The sequence below is a fragment of the Heptranchias perlo genome, chromosome 9 (assembly GCF_035084215.1).
Source record: "Heptranchias perlo isolate sHepPer1 chromosome 9, sHepPer1.hap1, whole genome shotgun sequence".
Classification (NCBI taxonomy): Eukaryota; Metazoa; Chordata; class Chondrichthyes; order Hexanchiformes; family Hexanchidae; genus Heptranchias; species Heptranchias perlo.
This window is the reverse complement of record NC_090333.1, coordinates 7,916,940-7,937,592: the sequence shown is the minus strand read 5'-3', so window position 1 is coordinate 7,937,592 and position 20,653 is coordinate 7,916,940. Positions and strand designations below refer to the sequence as shown.

The 20,653-nt window shown below is 44.1% G+C and overlaps 1 protein-coding gene across 1 annotated transcript; it reads left to right on the top strand.

Annotated features, from left to right (window-relative positions):
- The first annotated feature begins 3,984 nt into the window (after nucleotides 1-3,984).
- Nucleotides 3,985-20,233, top strand: LOC137325649 (di-N-acetylchitobiase-like). The gene is made up of 8 exons (XM_067990913.1): nucleotides 3,985-4,116; nucleotides 8,631-8,769; nucleotides 12,459-12,667; nucleotides 14,203-14,374; nucleotides 14,463-14,560; nucleotides 15,721-15,882; nucleotides 18,450-18,631; nucleotides 20,155-20,233. Exons 1-8 carry the CDS (start codon nucleotides 3,985-3,987, stop codon nucleotides 20,231-20,233), a joined length of 1,173 nt encoding a protein of 390 aa, XP_067847014.1.
- Nucleotides 20,234-20,653: the final 420 nt, after the last annotated feature.

The window sequence follows — 20,653 nt, the reverse complement described above, 5'->3', positions numbered from 1 at the left end:
TCACAGACTGCACAAGCAGGTGCAGTGGCTTGTTTTAAGGGAAGGGCCATCCCACCCACCGATTGGGACACTCCCCCGCTCATCTGGGACTCAGACGAGGTGGGACTTGAGGGCAGAGAGTTACCTGCCTCTGACACAGGTTTAGAAGAGGTACAGCCTGAGGATAGAAATCCCCAGCCATCAGCAGTGGAGATTCCACAGACCGCACAAGAGGGGACAGTGGCTCGGGTTGAAGACCCACCAGCCAGAAAACCCCCACCAGCCAGAGTCCCTAGAAGGTCCCCACGAACGCCACGGCCAAAGAAACCGTGGTCACCGGCTCCCCAGTTTAACAGGGCAGCCCCTCAAGTCAGGGATCGATCTGAGGACAGAGGTCCCCAGCCAGCAGCCGCAGGCTGCGAGGGTCCAAAGGTAAAGGACAGGGCGGCCACACCGAAGGGAGTAGTGTGCTGCAGCCCGAACAGGGATAAGCCTGGCCCCCCGGGGACGGGCGGCGGATGTACATTGCTTCTGTTATTTAATTTTGAGATTGTTAAGTTTGGGTGTTTTAGTTACATTTTAAACAAGGTGGTTGGTAGTTTCAGTATTATTGTTGAAGAGTGTTTGTATTGAGTCGAGGTCGATAAAGTTTTGTGACCGTGTATTATTTTTCTATGTGTGTACCATATTTTCCAAGTGGTGCAGGGGTGTTGGACCCCCTCCGTGCTTGGTGATGAATGTTAATTCTTACCTGTGCCTGCATCTGAACACAACACCTAAAGGGGAATGAATGTTTTGGGTCTTAGATAGGTAAACTACAGGGGAAGGTTGACTCTCGAGGATCGAGAATTTTGCTCACCCAGTATGATTCTCTAGCAAGTAAAGTATCACAGTGGGGAGTGTAAGATTCTCAAAATTCACAGATCCCCCAAAAACTCGGAGGAAAAAAGAAACCCTAAAGAAAAGGACTTTGGACTCTTTTCTAACCATTTCAGGGTGATGAAATATTGGGACGACTCACACACGCGCCACACCAGGAAGCATCAACAGGGAAAAGTACTTTTTGAGGAATCCACGTCCTTTAAGGGACTCGCTTCCTCGTAGGGGCGACTGTAAGATTTCTGGGAATTCACCTTTTCCCTGAGTATGGAAAACTTTGGCCATTGACTAAAATCCTAAGATGGAAGGATAGGTGAGACGTCACCAGAGGAATCAACAACACATACTGTGGAATGTGGGAGAATTACTACTTCAGACATGTCTCTGTTTTAATGCAAAACCTACAGCAGGTGGTCAACACTCAGCACTAATTCGAAAGGCAGTAGGCCATTGAAAGAGGCAACTGCTCCAGACATGATGGGGCCATGTCTTTGTTTTGAAGCAAAACCGATCAACACCTAGGACGTTGGATACAAATTGAAGCCTGTATACCAGGTGATCAGAAAATCGGAATTAAAACAATGACCCATCGGGAGAAGCAATTGCAACATGATGAAGGACCATCAAAAGCCATCAAAGGTTGTTAAGGAATTTGTAAGAACTGTTTAAACAGACATGAAGTGCTTTCTTTTTAAGTGACGAGGACCATTGTAAGAGAGGGATATAGAAGTTGAAACTCGAAACCTCTCTCGCTCTCTCTGGCTCTTGCTGGCTCTTGTGTTCTGCTTCTCTTGTTCTGCCTGTCTCTGGAAGGAGAGCAGCTTCCAGTGAAACCAACGAACCCTACGTGAGAGAAACGCTCAGCCAGACCTTCCAGTGCAAAGGATTGTTCAGTTCAGTTCAGCCAGGAGTTCGACAGCTCGGGCGGCGACAGTTCAACTAGGCGAGGGGCAACAGAGAGAAGGTCAGCAGCTCTAGAAGCAGGCCGATACACAAGAAGAAACCAGAGTAACAGCCCCAGTGACCATCAGACACCTCGCGGCAACAAGGGCCTTACGAAACAACCAACCGAATATTACCACCAATCAACCGGGTAATATTGAGCCACCGCGACCAAAGAAAACCAACTCGGGAGATAATCGAAGATCCGCAAAGTTTCCACTCTACGATCTATTCCTGACTTACATCTGGGTGAATTACTGCCAAGGATTCATTTGGTGAGCATTATCTCTGGTCCTTTAGAAGTCCAACTTAGCTAGTAAAGTGGGATTTGGAGGGGTGAGGTATCTTTCGACTGTAATTTCCCTCGTGTGTACCGAAGTGTTCCCCATTTTATTAGTGTTAAGATTGTTGTGTTGTATTTTCTCTCTTGAATAAAGGTCAAAGTTTCTTGCACCAAAACCAGTTGTCTGCTGCACTTTGTCACAACCCCCAACTAAGTCCAAGGTCTCGAACCCAGGGAGTGGGAGCGATTCGTACCGCTCAGAAGTCAGAGGTGAAGCTGACAAACACCATCTCCTCTTTCAGGTGTCACTTGCAAGGTCAGCATTTATTGCCCATCCCTAATTGCCCTTGAGAAGATGATGGTGAGCCGCCTTCTTGAACCGCTGCAGTCCGTGTGGTGAAGATTCTCCGACAGTGTTGTTAGGTGGGGAGTTCCAGGATTTTGACCAGGCGACGATGAAGGCACGGTGATATATTTCCAAGTCGAGATGGTGCGTGACTTGGAGGGGAACGTGCAGGTGGTGTTGTTCCCATCTGCCTGCAGTCCTTGTCCTTCTAGGTGGTAGAGGTCGCGGGTTTGGGAGGTGCTGTCGAAGAAGCCTTGGCGAGTTGCTGCAGTGCATCCTGTAGATGGTACACACTGCAGCCAAGGTGCACCGGTGATGAAGGGAGTGAATGTTTAGGGTGGTGGATGGGGTGCCAATCAAACGGGCTGCTTTGTCCTGGATGGTGTTGAGTTTCTTGAGTGTTATTGGAGCTGCACTCATCCAGGCAAGTGGAGAGTATTCCATCACACTCCTGATTCGTGCCTTGTAGATGGTGGAAAGGCTTTGGGGAATCAGGAGGTGAGTCACTCGCCGGAGTGTCTTAAAGGAGGAGAGAGACGTAGAGCGTCAAAAAGACTTCGGGAGGGAATTCCAGAGCTTAAGGCCTAGGCAGCTGAAGGCACGGCCTCCAGTGGTGGAGTGATTAAAATCGGGGATGCGCAAGAGTCCAGTATTGGAGGAACTCAGAGTTGTCGGAGGGTTGTACAGCTGGAGGAAGTTACAGAGATAGCGGGGGGCGAGGCCATGGAGGGATTTGAAACAAGGATGATTGTAAAGGTAGGAAACGCGGCAGCCAATTTGCGCTCAGTGAGCTCCCGCAACCAGCAATAAAATAAATGACCAGATAATCTGATTTACATTTAGTTGTTGGTTGAGGGATAGATTTTAAATTCGAGGTGTCGGTGGACTGGGAGCCAATGTAGGTCAGCGAGCACAGGTGTGATTGGTGAATGGGACTTGGTGTGAGTTAGGATACGGGCAGCAGAGTTCTGGATGAGCTCAAGGTTTTGGAGGGTGGAAGATGAGAGGATGGTGGGGGAGCATTGGAATAGTCAAGTCTTGAGGTATCAAAGGCATGGATGAGGATTTCAGCAGCAGATGAGCTGAGGCATGGTCAGAGAAGGCAACGTTATGGAGGTGGATGTAGGCAGTCTTGGTGATGGAGAGGATTTGTGGTCAGAAGCTCATATCAGGGTCAAATAGGACTCCAAGTTTGCAAACGGTCTGGTTCATCCTCAAACAGTGGTCATGGAGAGGGATGAAGCACTTTGAGACATTCTGAGGTCATGAAAGGCGCAAAACAAAAGCAAGTTCTTTCTTTTTCCTTTATTAGTTTCTCTGTTTGCTGTTGGCCAAGATTTGGAGGAAGGGGGAGAAGAGAACGTCCCTGTTAATGTTGCATTTCAGAGTATGAAGATTGTAACAACATTTCACTATTGCCACATCCACCAACACAGAGAGAGAGAGAGAGAGAGACTCAGGAGGTGTCATCATCAGTTACATCCGGGTGGATGTCAATAAATGATCTTGCTGCATCTGGTGGATCTTCATATCGGGCAGAGCTCAGGCGGAGAGGATGCGCTGGAGTTTGGAATTGGCGCAGGCCCTGGTCGTGCTCGTGCTGTGGGTCTGCTGCGGCTCCGGGACCGGCTGTCCATGTTCGGATCGGGCTCTGTGCAAACCCGTGACCGTGGAGCATGAGTTCGAGGTGGGTGTTCGGGGCTTGGGGGTGGGTGTTCGTGGGCTGGGGGTGGGTGTTTGTGGGCCGGGGGTGGGTGTTCGGGGGCCGGGGGTGGGTGTTTGGGGGCCGGGGGTGGGTGTTCGTGGGTCGTGGGTGGGTGTTCGGAACAGTCTGAGGGGTGTGGGTCAGGGTGAGGGACAGGTGGAGCTATTGGGATGGGGGTAGAGTCGGGGGGGGAATGTCCGATTATTGTTGAAATGCAAAGTGTCTCATATTATAATTCGTATGTTAAAGTGTTAATATTGGTACAGTTACAGTTTGTATAAAATAGGACCAACCGTAGTATTGAGCAGTGCAAAGATATTTTAACAAGTGCAGCATCCATAAAATGTGTTTTAAAAAATATTTCTACAATGTGCAGAGTCTGAAATGATGTGTGATCTAACTCCTGCAGTGTGTCTGTCTAATACCATGGTTAAGGTCACCGGTTTGTGGTTTCCACAGAATATTGATCCCCAAAACACCAGTTAAAAATCCTGGAATCTCATGTCATAAAAATGACATTTTTCACTCATTGTAAAACTGGGACCTTGGCCACGATTAAACTGAATACAACGGAACAGATCTTTAAAAAATACATTGGTTGCAAAATGACTCTGTAACTGCTGACTGTATTGATGAGGTCAGTATTTACTTCAGAGCAATGTTACTAAGTGGGCAGTGTGGCAGCAACAAGAGCACCACCAATATAACCTGCAGGCTCGATGTGTTCATTCTGCTTTTATCCCACTTCCCCCACCTTCCCACCAACAAAACATTCTTCTGACAGATGGGTGGGATAAAAGTTTCCTCTGCCTGTTGGTTCCAAGAATGAATAAACTTGAATTTATGGAGCACCTCATGTCCTCAGGATGTCCCAAAGAACTTCACATGAAATGAATTACTTTTTGAAGTGTTGTCGGCAAACTCAACAGCAATTTTTAAAAATTCGTTCATGGGATGTGGGCGTCGCTGGCAAGGCCAGCATTTATTGCCCATCCCTAATTGCCCTTGAGAAGGTGGTGGTGAGCCGCCTTCTTGAACCGCTGCAGTCCGTGTGGGGAAGGTTCTCCCACAGTGCTGTTCGGTAAGGAGTTCCATGATTTTGACAAGCGACGATGAAGGAACGTTGATATATTTCCAAGTTGAGATGGTGTGTGACTTGGAGGGGAACGTGCATATGGTGTTGTTCCGATGTGCCTGCTGCCCTTGTCCTTCGAGTTGGTAGAGTTTGCGGGTTTGTGTGGCGCTGTCGAAGAAGCCTTGGTGAGTTGCGACAATGCATCCCATGGATGGTACACACTGCAGCCACTGTGCTCCGGTGGTGAAGGGATTGAATGTTTCAGGTGGTGGATGGGGTAGCAATCAAGCGGGCTGCTTTGTCCTGGATGGTGTGGATTTCTTGAGTGTTGTTGGAGCTGCACTCATCCAGGCAAGTGGAGAGTATTCCATCACACTCTCCTGACTCGTGCCTTGTAGATGGTGGAAAGGCTTTGGGGAGTCAGGAGGTGAGTCAGTCGCCACAGAATACCCAGCCTCTGACTTGCTCTTGTAGCCACAGAATTTATATGGCTGGTCCAGTTAAGTTTCTGGTCAATGGTGACCCCCAGGATGTTGATGATAATGCCGTTGAATGTCAAGGGGAGGTGGTTAGACTCTCTCACATTGGAAATGGACATTGCCTGGCACTTGGCGTGAATGTTACTTGCCACTTATCAGCCCAAACCTGGATGTTGTCCAGGTCGTGTTACATACGGGCACGGACTGCTTCATTATTTGAGGGGTTGCGAATGGAACTGAATACTGTGCAATATTCAGTGAAAATCACCATTTCTGACCTTATGATGGAGGGAAGGTCATTGATGAAGCAGCTGAAGATGGTTGGGCCTTGGACACTACCCTGAGGAACTCCTGCAGCAATGTCTTGGGGCTGAGGTGATTGTCCTCCAACAAGCACTACCATCTTCCTTTGTGCTAGGTATGACTCCAGCCACTGGAGAGTTTTCCCCCTGATTCCCATTGACTTCAATTTTACTCGGGCTCCTTGGTGCCACACTCGGTCAAATACTGCCTTGATTTCAAGGGCTGTCACTCTCACCTCACCTCTGGAATTCAGCTCTTTTGTCCATGTTTGGACCAAGGCTGTAATGAGGTCTGGAGGAGGGAACCAAACTGAGCATCGGTGAGCAGGTTATTGGTGAGTAAGTGTCGTTTGATAGCATTGTCGATGACACCTTCCATCACTTTGCTAATGATTGAGAGTAGACTGATGGGGCAGTAATTGGCCGGATTGGATTTGTCCTGCTTTTTGTAGACAGGACATACCTGAGCAATTTTCCACATTGTTGGATAGATGCCAGTGTTGTTGCTGCACTGGAACAGTTTGGCTGGAGGCATTGCTAGTCCTGGAGCACGAATCAGCACTACAGTCGGGATGTTGTCGGGGCCCATAACTTGGCACTTCTTGCTGAAGATGGTTGCAAACACATCAGCCTTGTCTTTAGCACTTACGTGCTGGACTCTGCCATCATTGAGGATGAGCATCTATACAGAGCCTCCTCCTCCCGTTAGTTGTTTAATTGTCCACCACCATTCACGACTGGGTGTGGCAAGACTGCAGAGCTTTGATCTGATCCGTTGGTTGTGGAATCATTTCGCTCTGTGTATGGCATGTTGCTTCCGCTGTTTAGCATGCATGTCGTCCTGTGTTGTAGCTTGACCTGGTTGGCACCTCATTTATTGGTACGCCTGGTGCTGCTCCTGGCATGCTCTTCTGCACTCCTCAATCAACCAGGGTTGATCCCCTGGCTTGTTGGTAATGGTAGAGAGAGGAATATGCCGGGCTATGAGGTTACAGATTGTGCTGGAATACAATTCTGCTGATATGTTCAGAGCAAGGTCCCACAAACAGCAAGTTGCGTGAATGAACAGTTAATGTGTTTCTGCTGATGTTGGTTGAGAGAAAAGTGTTGGCCAGGACACCAAGAGAACTCCCTGCTCTTCAATATTGCCAGTGGTCTATTAGATCCCCTTTAACATCTCATCCAAAAGACAACCCCTCCAACAATGCAGCACTCTCTCATTACTGCACAAAAGTGCCAGCTTGGATGATGCATGTTTGATAGTCTCAGTCCAAATCAAAGGGCCCAAATCACAAAACTGTGATGAACTAAACTGCAGCACTAAATAGGCAGTCTCATTTGAGAACACAGGATGGTTGGTGTGGGAAATGGAAAAATGTCACACTGGTGCAGTATGAGCTGTTTCTCTTTCTCGGGAACTATATTCTGATCTAGTCTTGCTGGTCTCATGGTAGAAATGCTTGATTTGACACCAGGTAGCTTAAATGGAAAAGTTTTTAAACTGTAACTCTAAAGTTGCTTGTAAAATGAGTTTATTTAGTTTAAGTTGTCCTTTTGAATTGTATTGAGCACCAACACTTGGAATGGAGTATTGGGATGTGAGCTCCTTTTCCTCATGTTGTTCAGTTCCTCTCACCTGCACTATTGTGGAGATGGAAGCTCTGAGAGGTTGTTCCTCTTTAGCATATTCTTTTCTCTGGTGGCTGCATTTAGATCGACAATGGTGGTAACCTGAGAATCAGTTCACCAGCCGTTCCTTACCCCGTAACCTGGGGAATTGATAATGGGCCAAATTTTGCTCTACAGGGCATCTCACAGTGCTTGCCGTTACTTGGACCTGCCCTTGCACGTTTTTGAGTGGCAAGTTGCTGAAAGTGCGAACTGATAACGGGGCAGCGAGTGAAACAGGGCATTTGGGAGCTGAGTGAACAGGACAAGCAACAGGGTATCTCCTTAACCAATGAGATTGAAGGATTGTGAAATTAACAGCGCAAGGATTGAGAAGGAAGTGTAAATTAGAGTGGGCGAATTCAATGTCAAATCAGGTACAGAAAGAGAAATAAAGAGAGGAAAAGAAAGATTGGATTAAAAGAGGGGGAAAAAAGCGAGTGAAAGGGGAAGTAAAAAAAAGTTTGAATTTTAAATTTCCATTTTTAAATCTCCAACAGCAATTAAATCCTGAAGGAATGAGACTCCACTCTTGTAATAGTTAATTTTCAGTGCCAGAGATCTTGATTGCCGATAATGAACACATTCACCGTCGTTAAAAAGGTACTTAGACTGGAATGGAAAAGACGTAACTTTCCATGGCGAGTTTAGTTTGAATCTCCTGCGCAAATACATGAACTTTACGTCGTTCAATGAATTTTAACGGTGAGCAAGATAGCGAGATGCTGTTTTCGTGAAGCTAACAGCGGAGCAGCCCAACTCGGTCATCAACTTGTGGATGTTTGAGTTTAACTGCGTATCTGCCCCTCGCCTGAAGTTGCTGTACCATTTACACATAAATAAAACGAGCGCCATTAGCCTCACCATTATTTTGTCAACAAAATCTGGGCCATTGATTGTGAAAATATATATTTTTTAAATGGCAGTTTTCTGCCCTTCATTACTGCAATTGACTGCTTTATTTTGTACTAGGTCTTTGTCTTTGATGTTGGAGGAAAGGATTGGAAGTATTATGACTGGTCGAAGGTTACGACTATTGCAGCCTTTGGACCTTACGATCCTGAGCTTTTGTGTTATGCTCATGCGAATCAAGTTCGAGTTGTCCTGAGAGGTAAGTAATTTTATCACAGAAAAAACAAATGTCCTTCTGTCTTCCAATGCAAGCTGTATTATTGAGAACCACATAAAAAGACATTCAGTGCACAGCCTTGAATTGCGACCTTACAGTGCTGAAATTCCTCTACAGCTCCTGCACAACTCGAGCTAATAATTCCACATTCCATCTATAATATTTTAAAATCTTACATCCACACACACACCTCCTGCCTACAAAACCTTACTTTCTATTTTCAAGTTTTTCACACTTTTGTGGCAACTTTTTCCATTTATAAATTCCTCTGTCCACATTTATAATGATGTGGAGATGCCGGTGATGGACTGGGGTTGACAATTGTAAACAATTTTACAACACCAAGTTATAGTCCAGCAATTTTATTTGAAATTACACATTTATAATGGGAACTGTCTCCGTAAACTTGATGCGCTGTAATTACATCCTCCCCACCAGTGGTGGCACTGTCGCACCTCTGTTTTGCATCTTTCAGCTCAAACTGCCATTTAAATAAAAATTACAATTGATCAAAGTATTATATTAAAAATTAGGACAAAAGTTATGATTTCACAATGGGGACTGAGTTACATCTGAACACCCTGGTTGAATTATCCCCCACACTCCAATCCTGCTTCGTCTGAATACGACACAAGTCTGGACTCTCTTTGTCCATTGCCATGGGAGATTGACTGGTGATGTATTTTTATTCTACTTTTCACCTCCCAAACTTGCTGGGTTCGTGAGCACTGAGCGGGAGTCTTCTGATCTAGGAGTAGGGGAGGGGAAGAATTCTGAGGAGGGAGATTGTGGGATCCAGCAAGGACTCAGGAGATGGTCAGGGATTGCTGGGATCTGGCAGTATTGGGGAGATGAGGGAATGGAGGGTCTAACATGTCTTGTTGGGGAGGAGTGGGTTCTAATGGAATGGGACCCAAACTGCTATTGACATCTTTGGAAGCATCAGTCCCTCACCCCTCACATGTTCCTGCAAGTTAGGTGCCCGAACCACCGCTTCCCTCATCGTCGCCCTATCTTCTGTACTTGCCTTGAGCATTTAAGCAGAAATGCTTGGTTAAGAAAGCCTTAAAAAGCGCAAACAAATCACTGGGGTTCATTTCTAGAGGAAAATAATTCACAGCAGAGAAGTTATGTTAATCTTGTATAGGTCCTTGGTTAGAAAACACTGAGAGTACTGTGCACAGTTCTGGTCTCCATACTACAAAAAGATACAGAAGTACTGGAGAAAGTGCAAAAAGGGTTTACAAGGATGATATCAGAACTGAGAGAGTATAACTATCAGGAAAGACTGAACAGGCTGGGGCTCTTTTCTCTGGAAAAGAGAAGGCTGGGACGTGATCTGATAGAGGTATTTAAAATTATGAATGGGTTCGATCGGGCATATGGAGAGAAGAATTGGCAAGATGTAACGAGTGCCACAGGAATCAGTGTCCTAGTACATGAATCACAAAAAGTTAGTATGCAGGTACAGCAAGTGATTAGGAAGGCAAATGGAATATTGTAATTTATTGCAAGGGGAATGGAATCTTAAAGTAGAGATGTTTTGCTCCAGTTGTGCAGGGCATTGGTGAGACCACATCTGGAATACTGTGTGCAGTTTTGGTCTTCTTATTTAAGAAAGGACATAATTGCTTTGGAGGGAGTTCAGAGAAGGTTCACTCAACTGATTCCTCAGAAGAGGGGGTATCTTGAGAGAAAAGGTTGAACAAGTTGGGCCTGTATACACTGGAGTTTAGAAGAACGAGAGGTTATCATATTGAAACATACAAGGTCCTGAGGGGACGAGAAGGGGTAGATGATGAGAGGAGGTTTCCCTTTGTGGGAGATACTAGAACTAGTGGCCACCAGTTTAAAAATTATGGGTCTCCCATTTAAGACGGAAATGAGGAGGAATTTTTTCTCTCACAGGGTCGTGAGTCTGTGGAACTCCCTTGCCAGAGAACGGTGGAGGCAGGGTCATTGAATATTTCTAAGGCTGAGTACGATAGATTCCTGATTAACAAGGGAGTCAAAGGTTGTAGTAGGTGGACAGGTAAGTAGGGTTGAGGTCACAATCAGATCAATCATGACCTTACCAAATAGCAGAGCAGGCTCGAGGGGCTGAATGGCCTACTCCAGCTCTCGTATGTTCATATGTTCGTATTTTTCCATTTGTGGGCGAGTCCAAAACTAGAGGTAATCCAAATCAATAAGATAGTCACAAATAAATCCAAAAGGGAATTCAGGAAAAACTTATTTCGTCAGTGAGTGGAAAGAATGTGGAACTTGCTACCACATGGAGTGGCTGATGCAAATGACATAGATGCATTTAAGGGGAAGCTGCAGAAGTATATGAGGGAGAAGGATATGTCCAGGCTTTGGAGACAGGCTGAGGCCTTCAAATAAAAACTTCACTTGTCTTTAAAGTCCTTGCTTCAAGCAAAGACACTAAAAGACACAAAAGAAAATTAGTTGGATAAATTTAAACATGTTATTGTGAAATGTCATTTTTTGAATTTGTATTTTATTTTAGAAACTCTTATTTTATAAATTAAATATTGCAGTTACTGAGGAAAAACATGGTCCATGAAAAACAGTTTCAGCTGCAGGTTGAGAAATCTGTTCCACACCATCACTTGGTGGCCGTAGTGTGGAACTGCATCACCACAGGCCACATTATGGGCAAAATCCTATTATAAAGGAGACAGGACGGGCGTCACTGGATGCGAACACAATTAAAATAGAAAAACAAAAGACACTGTTGACACAGAACTTTTGAATAGAAAGATGACAGGACATACTGTTTTTAACAACCTATAAATAGATAGGTGGAACTTTTATTCCCTGGCACAGCAGCAGTCTGCCACTGATGCCAGGATTTAGAATGAAGAAAGCAGTTTAATGAAAGCTCCACCCAATTGTGTCCAGAGCCCAGCACACACGCTCCATTCTTCCGACTCTGGGCGACTGAGATTTCTCCTCTTCCACCATCAATGGCAGAACCTTCAGCTGTTACTGTCTTGAACTCCAGATTCTACTTCTTCAACTTCTTTGTCTTGCTATTTCTCTTCCTATCTTCGAAAGCCTCATCAAAACCTACCTGTTTGACTGTGCCTTTGGTCACTTCCCTCACGTGTCAGCTTGGCTCAGTGGTAGCACTGTGTCTCTCCTCCTGGGTCAGAAGGTTTTGGGTTTACTCCAGGACTTGACACAGAAGTGCAGTACTGAGGGAATGCTGCATTGCCAGAGGTGCTGTGTTTCAGATGAGACCTGAAACAAAGGCTCCACCTGTCTGTTCAAGTGGATGTAAAAGACCCCATTGGCACAATTCAAAGAACAGGGAGTTCTCCTGGTGTCCTGGACAACATTCATCCCTCAACCGACATCACCAAAACAGATTAACTGGCCATTTATCTAATTTCCTGTTTGTGGGGCCTTTCTGGGCACAAATTAACTATCACATCTGCTTGCAAAGCAACAGTGATTACGCTTCAAAAATAATTAATTGGCTATGAAGCATTTAAGGACATCCTGAGGATGTGTCAGGCACTATGTCAATGCAAATTCGAGCTAAATCTCCCTCTACTACTTCCGACTTGATGTTGGCAGTTCTGTCCTGCAAAGTGTCTTGGGACACAATGTTGTGCGAAACATGCTCTATAATTGGAAGTTGTTTCTTCACCCTTCACCAGGAGTTTTTATACTATGGAACATTGTATACAGACAACGCCGAGCAAATTGGATCGATGAGCAATTGCAGTTGGCAAAAAGGCAATTTATGGATGGAATCAATTTGGATGTGAACATTGCTGCTGGAAATGCATCTGTCGGCTATTTCTTCATGCCTCAACTGGTTTCCGAAACCATGGGTGTGTTCCACCGTGAAATACCTGGGTCTCAGGTGAAGGAGCCATTTTTTTCATTGAATGGGGATAAGCAATTTACTTTCTACTTAATTATGAAGGAAGATTGATATTTTTCTGGATAAGTGAATTGAAATCATGATTTTTCGCTGCTGTTTATCAGTGCATCATCTTGTTACAAAGCTGCTTTGACAATTGCTGAGGTTAGAAATTTGAGATTGAATCAGTTTAAGCTGGATATGCAGCAAACTTGATGCTGCATCACTTGTAGCCCAGAATTATACAAGTGACTTGAGTTCCAGCTTCCATGGATGGCATAGTTCGAACTGTAATTTTCACATAGGTTCTCAGAAGGTTACAGCACAGTAGGAGGCCATTTGGCCCAGCGTGCCTGTTCTGGCTCTTTGAAAGAGCTAACTAATTAATCCCACTCCCCTGTTCTTTCCCAACGGCCCTGGAATTTTTTCCCCTTCAATTATTTATCCAATTCCCTTTTGAAAGTTACTGTTGAATCTGCTTCCACCGCCCTTTCTGGTTTTGCATTCCAGATCATAACAACTCTCTGTGTAAAAAAAATTCTCCTCATCTCCCCTCTCATTCTTTTGCCAATCTCCTTAAACCTGTGTCCTCTGGCTATCAACCCTCCTGCCACTGGGAGCATTTTCTCCTTATTTACTCCATCAAAACCCTTCTTCAAAGGAAGAAAAACTTGTCTTAATGGAGATCCCTTTGACATCCTTCAGAAATGTCCCACAGTTCATATCCAATGAGTTACTTTGAAATAAAGGGACTATTAAGGAGGCAAAAAAAGAAATCACTCGCTGCATTTTTATTGGGTAAAGTTTGAAGCAGACTTTTACTGCTGAGAAGTTTGCACATAACGGACTTTGATAACTCAGATTACAGTGATATAATTCTTGACCTGAGGCTCCCGAATGCCTTCTTGTTCAGGCAGTGACTACATGAGCCATGCAAATCCTGGTTCGTGCTGAGTTATCTGATTTCAGCTGGGATGTTGGAGGGCACAATTTACCCCGAGTGCCACTGGGTCGGGGAAGGTCAAATGAACCATCTGATCATTATCTGGAAACCTCCCACTGGAAGTGTGACCGTGCAGATGGCCACCAATTGGGTTAGTCCCCCCACCCATGTTAAAATAGCCTGCCAGCACTCAATGTCTGGCCTCACATAAAAGAACTTTGGCCAATTTGACTCGGTATTGGAGTGTGGCTGGCCCTTTTGGGACTACAATTTGGTCACAACTTAATGCCTTTTGGAGAGGAGGAGAGAAAATTGATGGAAAATTGGAGGAAGAAGGTGAGTGAGCAGTGGGGAATTGAACCTGATTAATATTTGATAACCGAGGATCCTATTAATTCTAGCTCACAATTTGCCCCAACTTTATCCTGTTCCTTTTTATACAGTCATGAACACTGTCGAACTCCTAACCTGTTAAATTTACAGTTCCCATGGACCATGTGCGAGTGCATGTAAAAACCATATAACTACTAGTGATATCCAACATAAGGTATGAGATGAAACTAACTTCTTCTTGTTACTCTTTGGCCCTTAGGTCACATTTAACGTGCCTTGGTCTCCAGACTGCATTGATGGCCGATGCTATGACTTTTTGAGAATTGCAAATTCCTGTGACTTTTTATTTGTGATGTCCTATGATATGCAGAGTCAAATGTGGGACAATTGCTTTGCAAAGGCAAATGCTCCCTATTACCAGACTTTATCAGGTATGTACAATAAGACCATCTGGTTCAGGGTCTACCTGCCCGATATCAATGTGAATCTAAGACCCTCATTATTATTTTCCCCATTTAGGTTACTCCGCTTATATCAATCTGGGAATTGATTCCAGAAAGCTCGTGTTGGGAGTTCCATGGTATGGTTATGACTATCCTTGCACACAGTTTTTTGAGGTAAGGTTTTGTCATTATCTGGCTTTCAGTAATCCGAATTATTTAGAATAGACTATTGTAAACCATTACAAAAGAGCCAGAGGTGATCTGGGGAAACATTTTTTTTACGCAGCGAGTTGTTATGATCTGGAATGCACTGCCTGAAAGGGTGGTGGAAGCAGATTTAATATTCACTTTCAAAAGGGAATTGGATAAATACTTGAGGGGAAAAATTTACAGGGCGATGGGGAAAGAGCAGAGGAATGGGACTGATTGGATAGTTCTTGTGACGAGCCAGCACAGGCATGATGGGCCGAATGACCTCCTCCCTTGCTGTACTTACTATGATACTATGATGTTATGATTGTCTTGTTGCTGTGCAAAATATCCCATTGATTCACTGTTCTGGAGAAATTATTTGTTTGCAGTGCTTGCTCTCTGGGCTTACCTTATCTGTGCTATTTAACATTTTATTCCACTGAGGCCTCCCCTTAACTGCATTCTTCTCGGCTGTAAATCTTAAGCTTCTCTAATCTTTTCTCAAAGCTCATCCCTTTAACACAAGGGATCATAAGAACATAGGAACAGGAGGAGGCCATTCAGCCTCTCAAGCTGTTCCACCATTCAATTAGATCATGTCTGATCTGTATCTTCATTCCATCTACACACGTTGGTTCCATAACCCTAAATACCCTTCCCGAACAAAAATCTATCAATTTCAGTTTTGAAGTTTTCAATTGACCGAGCCTCAACAGCTTTTTGGGGGAGAGAATTCCAGATTTCCACGGCCCTTTTCGTGAAGAAGTGCTTCCTGACATCACCCCTGAACAGCCTTGCTCTAATTTTCAGGTTATGTCCCCTTGTTCTGGACTCTCACACCAGAGGAAATACTTTCTCTCTATCTACCCTTTCAACTGCTTTGATCATCTCAAACACATCAATTACATCACTCCGTAATCTTCTATATTCAGTCTTGTTGCTGTCTATTTGAAATTAGAACCTTGTCCTTGTCTATAAATGTACTATTTAATTTTATATATTTCAGTGAGAGACCCTCCTGTCTAAATTGTAAAACTTATGTTTCTCTAATTGTTCCTCTTTACACTTAGAGATCAGTCATGTTGTTACTGCATTTTTGAAGTTCCCAAAGTAACTATATTTTCATCCTTTTGTATTTTCAGACTGGTAGGTGTGTATTGGAAAAGATTCCTTTCCGAGGTGCCCCTTGCAGTAATGCAGCTGGACGTCAGGTCCCATACAAAGAGATCGTACAGCATGTGCACAAATCAATTACTGGCAGATATTGGGATGATGAGCAGAAAGTCCCGTCTTATATCTACATGGTAAGACTGTCAATCAAAACACAATGGAGAGTTGTGCATTGTCCATTCTTTGCAGAATGCAAACCTTGCAGTATTTCATGATTCAATATTCCAAGAAAATGGGAGTTGACAGACAAAGCACCAAACCCAGTTCCGTTTGTTAAGACATTGTGTATGACCAGTTGCAAAAAATGAGATGAGCTGTGGTCTTTTCAAATCGATCACTTTGCACAACCCATATTGACCCTCCTGTGAAAATTAGCGATTGTTTGGTTTGTGAAATGTGTGCCCCTGTCTCCCATTTGATGATCAATTTAGCACAAAAGATTGACGGGAGCGTACCCTGTACATAAGAAAACTGCACAGTAGCAAATACCACACACTCTTGATCTACTGCATTCTAATGTCCTTCAGGGAAGGAAACCTGCCGTCCTTACCCGGTCTGGCCTATATGTGACTCCAGACCCACAGCAATGTGGTTGATTCTTAATTGCCCTCTGAAATGGCCTAGCAAACCACTCAGTTGTAAAATTCAGATACGAAAAGTCATAATAAGAATAAAACCGGATGGACCACCCGGCATCGGACCACTAGGCACCGGACACGACAACGGCAAACCAAGCCCAGTCGACCCTGCAAAGTCCTCCTCACTCACATCTGGGGACTTGTGCCAAAATTGGGAGCGCTGTCCCTCAGACTAGTCAAGCAACAGCCTGACACAGCCATACTCACAGATCTTTCAACCAACTTCCCAGACTCTTGCATCACCATCCCTGGGTATGTCCTGTCTTCATCAATGACCTTCCCTCCATCATAAGGTCAGAAATGGGGATGTTCGCTGATGATTGCACAGTGTTCAGTTCCATTCGCAACCCCTCAAATAATGAAGCAGTCTGATCCCGCACGCAGCAAGACCTGGACAACATCCAGGCTTGGGCTCATAAGTGGCAAGTAACATTCGCGCCAGATAAGTGACAGGCAATGCCCATCTCCAACAAGAGAGGGTCCAACCACCTCCCCTTGACATTCAACGGCATTACCATCACCAAATCCCCCACCATCAACATCCTGGGGGTCACCATTGACCAGAAACTTAACTGGACCAGCCATATAAATACTGTGGCTACGAGAGCAGGTCAGAGGCTGGGTATTCTGTGGCGAGTGACTCACCTCCTGACTCTCCAAAGCCTTTCCACCATCTACAAGGCACAAGTCAGGAGTGTGATGGAATACTCTCCACTTGCTTGGATGAGTGCAGCTCCAACAACGCTCAGGAAGCTCGACACCATCCAAGATAAAGCAGCCGCTTGATTGGTTCCACCACCCTAAACATTCACTCCCTTCACCACCGGCGCACAGTGGCTGCAGTGCGTATTATCCACAGGATGCACTGCAGCAACTCGCCAAGGCTTCTTCGACAGCACCTCCCAAACCCGCGACCTCTACCATCTCGAAGGACAAGAGCAGCAGGCACATGGAAACAACACCACCTGTATGTTCCCTTCCAAGTCACATACCATCCCAACTTGGAAATATAGCGCCGTTCCTTCATCGTCGCTGGGTCAAAATCCTGGAACTCCCTTCCTAACAACACTGTGGGAGAACCGTCACCACACGGACTGCAGCAGTTCAAGAAGGCGGCTCACCACCACCTTCTCAAGGGCAATGAGGGATGGGCAATAAATGCCGGCCTCGCCAGCGACGCCCACATCCCATGAACGAATAAAAAAAAATACCTAGTCACATGTCTAATTGACATTGGCCAAGTCTTGCTGAGATACTTGATGCACTGCAGTCAAACGCTGTGATGCTTGAGCTTTCAGCAGTAACATTGAAATCATGTTTTCCACCTTTCGATTGCAATATTTTGTTACTTTGAGCAATTTGAAAAGATTATTTTGAAATCATAGAATGTTCCACATTGAGTTAAATCAGACCTTGGATAATTCGATTTATTTTTTTAAATCATTTTCTCTGGAGGCCCATGCTAACTCTGACTTGCAAGTCATCTATCTCTTTCTATTTCCCCCAAATCATTTTTTTCCCAATCAAACACCATAATCTTTTGACTTGTTGCATCCGAATTGACATCTGGGCTGTTCATGTGGATTTTTCTAAGTTGCTGTACTGAGGGAGTGCTGCACTGTCGGAGGTGCCGTCCTTCAGATGACACGTTAAACTGAGGTCCCGTCTGTGCTTTCAATGTGTGCCTTATGTTCATATGTTGCACAGCATCCAGATGAGTTAATTGGTTTGGGTGTTAAAAAAGATAGACTTGGAGCTGCTCCTGCTCCGTTCCCTTTACTTGTGTGGACGTGCAGCGGAAAACCGCGTTTGTGCACGGAAATGGAGTTTCTGCCGACGGTCAGGGGACGGAGTGGGAGAAGCCCTGAGGAAATTGCCGGCCGTAGCCGTAAGTCCCTAATTTTTGAGTTTGTTTTGCTCATTTGTCATTGTGCATTTTCTCATCGTACATTTCAGTCCATTCTGTCTTCTGCTGATGAAGATTTTCAGCATAGTGTCTCGAACTGAGCATTGACCCAAACCCCTCGCTCCTATCTGTGTAACTCTTCATTTTTTTATGGCAGGTTAATAATACATTTCATGAGGTCTGGTATGACGATCCACAGAGCATTTCAATTAAGTCAGCGATCATGAAGAAATTGAGACTCCGTGGCATAGGCATGTGGAATGGAAATATGCTGAACTACAGTGATGATCATTTCATAGTAAAGCAAACTGAAGACATGTGGAATGCTCTTTGCCCTTTGTGAGGAAATCGGCGACGTTGAACCATCTCATCTTAACAGAATGTAATCATTTAATTTTGCAAGTAAACTCAGCAAAAAGTGAGCTAGCTTCCAACATGAGAAATTAAAGATAACGCAGATCTAGGGAACAGATTTAACATTTTGTCGAGCTAACGAATTTCTATTCAATGAAAAGAAAATGTACGAATACAATTTGTACTCCAAGATCTGGTCACTTCAGGCATCTCAAGTTGTTTACAAAATGCATCAAATCTGTATTGACTTTCATAATGCTTAATGATAGTGCAGGTTAAAACATCTTGCCGCTAATTATTTACAATTCAGAAAACAAGTCAGCTTTCCCGTTGGGTAATAATCCAATTCTGATATGCACACGCGTGTTGTCTGTTTTATGCACATCTTAATTCTTGACAATGATTTTGATGATTTTATTTTGATTGGTTATCATTTTGAACCGAGATAACTTTAATTTTCAACTTTCCTCCATTAAGGGGGGGTGAACGGACCAGATAATAGTATCCTGTGTACTGCTAGTATTTTTATTTAATTGTAATATTACAAGACAATGTAACCATTTGAATTTTATTCCACCTGAGTGCTTCACAATTGTCTATTCTTGAAAAGCAATTTAAATTTTTACGGGAACACGTATTTCACAAAATAAAATGTGATGTTTCCAAAGTAAGTGTTTCAGTTGTGTTGCTCCAGGAAAGTGGGGATTGTGTAAATATAAAACAATTGTGGTACCGGTTAAAAAAATTCCCCTCAAGTCTAATCTTGGCACATATATTTAGTAGTCCTTAGTTAATCACTTGCCCTCCCCGTTGCCAACATGTGAAACTCAGTGTTGGGGGGAGGGAGGTCTGTGTCCCATTTTATCTTTATTTACTTTGTAATATTACCCAGCAAGAATTGTCCTGCTCTTTATTCCTGACACAGTTTTCTTCATTCACAATATTGTTTGATGAACTCTGTGCGTGAGATTTTGGTCCAACCATCTCATGGATGAAAATGATGAGACAAAGAAGGCAATAAAATTGGTGCTGTCATTAAATAATACGTAAGTAAGACCATACTTGATCTTCAATATCTTTAACTGATTTCTCGAGGTAAAGTGATCGTTTCGTCGAACAGGAAGCAAAGTTGTCAGAATGGGGGACGGCGAATCAGTCCACTGATCTAATCTTTCCATGTTAGCAGACTGGAGCCCGCTGGCAATTGTACTAATGGGCACAGGAACCAGTTTAGAGCAGGCACTGAATTGGCAATGCAGAGAGCTGTCAGGGAGATCACACTGCTCAATAGGACCCGTGAGCATCATTAAAGCTGAAAGAGCTGGAAACATTACTTCATCTTATCAAGTTAATCATGGGCTGGGTGAGAAAAGGACACTTTTTTTCTTTTCCCTTTTTTTCTTGAGAATGATAAGGCAAGTTCTTTCCTTTCTTTGCTTTCCTCTTTTTTCTTTTTCGATCTTTTCTCTTTTTCTTTTCTGTTCTCCTTTTTCTTTTCTTTCTTCTAGTTTCCGTTATCCTGTGCTCTCGAGCATTTCCAGCTCTTTCAATAGGATTTGTACGTTTGCTATCAAACAAAAGCATTGAAGCAATTCCGACCCAAAATGGAATAAGACTCTTAGTTAATGGTGTAGAAAGACCTCTGAACCAGCAAGTTCCAAGTCCAAGTGATGAGTGGCCTTTCCACTCCTAAAGGGATATTGGTGACAGATTTACATTTCAGTAACCTCTTCACATTCCTGCAAACCTGTTAACTTGCCTATTCTGCATTACTTATCAGGTAACAAGCAATAAAGACTTCAGATCCTGAATTTCTTCTTTTACTTACTTTAGGATAAATGTTCGTATCATTTTAGAGTGGTGAATTGCACAAATAGAGTCATTTCTTTTCTACAAATGTATTTATTTGAGAAAATAGCGCAATATATATATGTGAGAATACTGAGAAAATCCGACTTCTGAGAAAGAGGAAAGGATATCACACCACGGTTTCCCGAATTTCCCTCT